Source organism: Terrapene carolina, unplaced genomic scaffold (genome assembly GCF_002925995.2).
Source record: "Terrapene carolina triunguis isolate 2854851 unplaced genomic scaffold, T_m_triunguis-2.0 Scaffold110, whole genome shotgun sequence".
Taxonomy (NCBI): Eukaryota; Metazoa; Chordata; order Testudines; family Emydidae; genus Terrapene; species Terrapene triunguis.
The window spans coordinates 5,557,162-5,563,118 of record NW_020664461.1 but is presented as its reverse complement, the minus strand read 5'-3'; the positions used below and the strand labels follow the sequence as shown (position 1 = coordinate 5,563,118).

At 62.2% G+C, this 5,957-nt stretch overlaps 1 protein-coding gene across 1 annotated transcript in view; it reads left to right on the top strand.

The window, feature by feature from the left end:
- Positions 1–5,957, top strand: part of PTPRF (protein tyrosine phosphatase receptor type F) — a 397,824-nt gene that overhangs the window by 387,934 nt on the left and 3,933 nt on the right. Inside the window, exons 24-26 of the mRNA XM_026651946.2 lie at positions 2,412–2,590; positions 5,096–5,222; positions 5,370–5,495. Of these exons, the coding sequence (XP_026507731.1) occupies positions 2,412–2,590; positions 5,096–5,222; positions 5,370–5,495 (432 nt within the window). The remainder of the gene's footprint in view (positions 1–2,411; positions 2,591–5,095; positions 5,223–5,369; positions 5,496–5,957) is intronic.

Genomic DNA, 5,957 nt, shown 5'->3' with positions numbered 1-5,957 from the left:
GTAGCCGTGGGGGGAGAGCTGCCCCCGAGTACATGCGGCTCTTCCAGCTGGGGGTCAGACCCCCGCTCACGCTGTAGACAGCCAGTGCCGCGGCCAGACACCCCTTATTTGTGCACAGTGAGCCCTGCCGAAGAGACCACTCAGGGACCCACACAAACTGGTGTCTGAACGGAGACGCTCTTCTAAGAAAGGTGGCCCAAAGTCGGACTCCCTCTGGAAGGAAGCCTTGGGGCAGCACCGGGAGACAGAGCTGCCTGCTAAGGGTGGTCTCGTCGACACCGTTCCCTGTGTCCGTGCATGGGCACGTGTGGGTGGGGGAGAGGGTTCATCAGCACGTGGGGGGAGCTGCGTTACTCCCAGGTCTCCCTTGCTGGCCCCTGCACCATTTGTCACCGGGGCCGGAGAGAGAGTGGTTTGGGGTCCTTGCCAGTAAACCCAGGTACCGCACTGGCCACGGCCACTGCCAGGCGCGAAGGCAGCCCCGAGACGTGACCCAAAATGGATTTTTGTGGACCTGAAAATGTCACCGATTTTACATTCCGTTGTCATGCTCCCAGGGCGTGGAAATGAGAACCGAGAAGGGGTGAGTGGGCGGAGGGCAGGCGAGGCCATTAAAGGTCAACGACCAAGGGAGATCCGGCCCCCCCGTGCCCCCCATGCAGGGCAATGTGCACATGCACCAGGTATTGTGGGCGCCAAGTAACAGCTCCGCTGGGCTCTCATCTGTGGCTGCCTTGGGCTGAGTACAAGGCAAAGCCCCCGAGCCCAAGGGACGCAGGCGCCGGTGGGGGCAGGGCGCTTCGCAGTCTGCACAGAGCAGCTAGCGCAGTCCGGAGCAGCGTTCTCTGCAGCCAGCGTTTCACCTGGCTCAGCGATAGCCACTGGGGCTCTGATGGGATGGAGCTGGCGTTAGACAGAGGGAGCGAGTAGCCCAGCGTAGCCCACACTGCAGGGCAGGGCTCGGTTCCCTATCTCCAGGGAGGGCAGCCAGCCCCAGGGAACCCCCTCTCGGGGGAAAGCATCTGAGGGCAGGTCTGGCTTGGGGCTGGGAGTTGGGAGAGGTTGATTTTCTGAACCTTCCCTACCAACGTCATGGTTCCTGGTGCCAGGGCACAGGCAGTGAATGCCTTTAGGGGGCAGCTATGCACCGCCCCCCGGCCCAGCTGCTCTGCGCGCGTGGGGCTGTGTTCCCCTCCCCCGGCTGCTCTGCGCGCGTGGGGCTCTGTTCCTCTCCCCACGGCTGCTCTGCGCGTGTGGGGCTCTGTTCCTCTCCCCCCGGCTGCTCTGCGCGTGTGGGGCTGTGTCCCCTCTCCCCCTCCCCCCCGGCTGCTCTGCGCGTGTGGGGCTGTGTTCAACATCTTCATTAATGATCTGGATGATGGGATGGATTGCACCCTCAGCAAATTCGCAGATGACACTAAGCTGGGGGGAGAGGTAGATATGCTGGAGAGTAGGGATAGGGTCCAGAGTGACCTAGACAAATTGGCGGATTGGGTCAAAAGAAATCTGAAGAGGATCAACAAGGACAAGTGCAGAGTCCTACACTTAGGAAGGAAGAATCCCACACACTACTACAGGCTGGGGACCGACTGGCTAAGCAGCAGTTCTGCAGAAAAGGACCTGGGGATTACAGTGGATGAGAAGATGGATATGAGTCAGCAGTGTGCCCTTGTTGCCAAGAAGGCCAATGGCATATTGGGCTGCATTAGTAGGAGCATTGCCAGCAGATCGAGGGACGTGATCATTCCCCTCTATTAGGCACTGGTGAGGCCACACCTGGAGTATTGCGTCCAGTTTTGGGGGCCCCACACTACAAGAAGGATGTGGACAAATTGGAAAGAGTCCAGCGGAGGGCAACGAAAATGATTAGGGGGCTGGAGCACATGACTTATGAGGAGAGGGTGAGGGAACTGGGATTGTTTAGTCTGCAGAAGAAAAGAATGAGGGGGATTTGGTAGCTGCTTTCAACTACCTGAAGGGGGGTTCCAAAGAGGATGGAGCTCGGCAGTTCTCAGTGGTGGCAGATGACAGAACAAGGAGCAAGGGTCTTAAGTGGCAGTGGGGGAGGTCTAGGTTGGATATTAGGAAACACTATTTCACTAGGAGGGTGGTGAAGCACTGGAATGGGTTACCTAGGGAGGTGGTGGAATCTCCTTCCTTACAGATTTTTAAGGCCTGGCTTGACAAAGCCCTGGCTGGGATGATTTAGTTGGGGTTGGTCCTGCTTTGAGCAGGGGATTGGACTAGATACCTCCTGAGGTCCCTTCCAACCCTAATCTTCTGTGATTCTATGATTCCCTCCCTCCCCGCCCTCGCCCACCCCCGGCTGCTCTGCTCGTGCGGCTGTTCATGCAGGCGTGACTAAACCCCCAGGCTCCCGCGTACTCCTGACCCTCCTCCTCTCCTTCCAGCTCCTGGCCAACTCCAAAGCACATACCTCGCGGTTCATCAGTGCCAACCTTCCATGCAACAAATTTAAGAATCGCCTGGTGAACATCATGCCGTACGAGCTGACCAGAGTCTGCCTGCAGCCCATCCGTGGGGTCGAGGGCTCCGATTACATCAACGCCAGCTTCATAGATGGCTACAGGTAAGAGTCACCGGGACGCATGGGCCCATCCCCTCGTGCCTAGGAGCAGCTGGGACTGGCCATTGCCGGCGCTGGGCTCTCCCGTCTGCCAGGCGTTGCCTCCTGGCGCTGGATGGAAATGGAGTGGGTTGGATTTGAGTCCAATCCTGTTTCTCTTCATTGCGTCGGGATCCTGGCTGGGGTCAGGTACCGCATGACAAGCAAGCGTTAGCCAGAGCTCCCCTTTTCTAGCTCCCAACGTGTGCGCTCTTCGCCCCGTGCTGACAAGCACTTCCTGGGGTAACTGTTCCCATCCTCTATAAATGCTCCGCACGGGCCCCTCTGCTGAGAGCCCCCCGCTCTGTATCTGGCCTCCCGGGAAGCCCAGTTTAAGGCTCTGCAGTAGCCGGAGAAGGGGCCGCTTGGCTGCAGGGGAGCTCTGGGAGGTCTCGGGCGGAAGCTCGGGACGGGCAGGGCTGGAGCCAGGCACCAGGGAGACCCGTGCAGCAGCCTGCTCTCGGGGACGCTCTGTACGGAGCATGAGCAGGCGGTCGGTGTCCCGCGTGACACGTTCCCGTGGTTCTGTGCAGCGTGTTCCCGGCTCCTGAGCACCGTGAGGGCAGGGCAGCAGCTGTGCCAGACGCACCGAGGAGCAGCCTCGCCCAGCCACCAGCCCCGGCACAAAGCCTCCCCCGACCCTTTCCTTTGGCATTCAGCACAAACGAATGTGCCACTCGCCCACCAGGAACTGGGCCAGCAGGTTCTGCCTGGGGTCCCCCTGCTCAACGTCGGAGCTGCAGACGCTGCAGGAGTGGGACTGCGTGAGAGCCTGCCACGTAGGATGCCAGGGCCCGGGATCCCAGCCCAGCCACTGCTCTCAGGGCGTGGGCAGGTGGGGTCAGTGTGCTCCCAGCACTGCTGGCCAGAGAACAGACTGGGGCTGTTGGGCAGAGTAGGCCAGAGGGCAGTGAATACAGTCAGCCCTGGAGTGCTGTGTGGGTGAGGACAGGCCACTTAGAGCTGCATGGAGCCAGGTGACAGCGGGCAGAGCTGCCTCCTCTCTCTCTCGTGCCTGGCACCAGTGCAAACGCCAGCTCCCAAACCAAGCCACGTATGGGGCTGATAACTGGGGGGACTGTGCCCCTCGCTGCCTTCCAGCGCCAAGCCTCGGTGTGCGGGGTCCCCGGCGGCCCGCGCTGCCTGGCGAGCGATGCTGTTCCTTGCGTGGCTGCCAGCGCAGCAGGTGATACCATGTCATGGCCGACCTATCGCCTCCCTGAAGGGCTCTGTTATCTCTCCTGCCCATTCCTCCGAACTGAGCAATCTTTCTGAGGTTGATCTGACGAGATCAATTGGCCCCAGCTCCTGTAGGCATGGCTAAAGCTGCACCTTTATTAGCTCCTGTGTTTCTTCCTGCCCCCTTACTCTTCATGGTGATGGTGTCGTATAAACCCCCCGGAAGCAGCATCCGTCTCTGTACAACAGAGTCATTCATTTTTAGCACCGATGGGGAGATTAAATGATAGAGAGATTTGATGATGGTAAGTGCCACGGGCCCCTATTCTGAGATCTCCAGCGCCCCTTAGTGGTGGAAACATGAACAGCGCCTCGTTACTGACGCCCACGACTCAGGAGTCTCCTCTGTCTCGCTGATTGCTGTGCATTTCCCCTGCGCTCACCGAGCACGGGGCACCGCGACTGCTGGGGTTATCCTGGCACGACAGCTCGCCCATGTAGTGCCACCAGAGAGCAGCGCCTGCCCCGCTGCTTCCCTTGTGGCGAAGTCTGAACGCGACGGCCGGACCTGCGTTAGGGCAGGAGCCTGTCCACGGGTCCGGAAGCACCTGCAGGGCCTGCCTGTCCCAGGTCCCAGCGCACACGCCGGGCCTGGCTGCTTTGGCCAGCGGTGCAGCCAGGGGAACAGCCTTTGTTCATTACCCACTGTACCAATGACGCGCAATCCAGGCCTCAGCAGCCGGCCTGCGTGACCCGGGTGAGCTGACTCGAGCTCCCTGGGGCGATCGAGGGGCGTCTCTGGGGTCAGTGCCCAGCTGCAGGGGTAGGGAGGCTGGATGCCGATGCCGTTGGTGGCAGAGTCAGCAGCCGAGCCCAGGCGTGGCTGTGCAGCGCCCCAGGGACGCCGGGGCTGGGGCTTTGTGCAGTGGAGGAGCAGTGTGCAAAGGGTGGTTGTCAAGGGGACAACGGGTTCTTGGTGGCTCAGGGACTCCTCCCTCCCCGACCCCCAGAGTCCAGCACACAGAGCCGCATCCAGCATGCTCACCCCTTGCCCGTGGGCACTGCCCACGGCAACACCCTCCAACCAGCCCTCTTGCACCCCGCATTGGTCACTAATCCAGCTGCCAGTCCCTCCTCCCAGCTGCCGCAGAGCCCCGTGCCCAGCTCGGTGAATGCTCAGGGCCCAGCGCTCTGCCCCATGCGGGACGGGTGCCCGAGCCCCTCGAGTGGGCGTGGGCTGCCTGGGGACCCCTCGCCGGCTGTTCTGAGGGTGGCTTGTGTGTGTTGCAGGCAGCAGAAAGCCTACATTGCCACGCAGGGGCCCCTGGCAGAGACCACGGAGGATTTCTGGCGCATGCTCTGGGAGCACAACTCCACCATCGTGGTGATGCTGACTAAGCTCCGCGAGATGGGCCGGGTAAGGGCTTTGGAGGGCTGGGCCAGGGAAGGGCTTTGGGGGGCTGGGCCGGGGAAGGGCTGGGGGGAGGCGTGGGCCGGGGAAGGGCTGGGGGTTAGGGGGCGAAGACCCGGCTTTGCTGCTTCACGCATCTCCTCTTGCCTGCAGGAAAAGTGTCACCAGTACTGGCCGGCGGAGCGCTCGGCCCGCTACCAGTACTTTGTGGTGGACCCTATGGCAGAGTACAACATGCCCCAGTACATCCTGCGTGAGTTCAAGGTCACCGACGCCAGGGTGAGTGGGGCTGGCGGTGCTCTCGGGCGTGTCCCTCCCACGGGGCCGGACAGTGACGGGCTGGGATCCCCGCAAGGCCCAGCAGGCTGTCGCTCCCGGGCCTGTTCTCGTCTCCAGGGGCAGGAGCCGGCGGCCTGGCCCCTTCCCAGCGCCCCAGCAGTGACAGAGGCAGCCAGACTCCTGGGCGGGGGCTGCATCTTCCCCTGAGTCAGCCTTGGCTGGGCATCCTGGCACTGAGCCAGTGGAGACCTGCCGTGCCCCCTTCTCCCTGGTGTGCAACTGGGCAGCACTCGGTTACACGGGTCAGGCAGGCGCAGCCGGGGGGGGGAGGGGAACGAAACCTGCCCAGACTCAGTCCCAGGTCGCCTGTCCCACGCCCAGGCCTGGTCCAGGTCTGCAGAGCCCGGCCCCTGCGAGGCACAGCCTGGCCCAGCCCTGGGGCTGTACGGCGCCCGTCCCCGG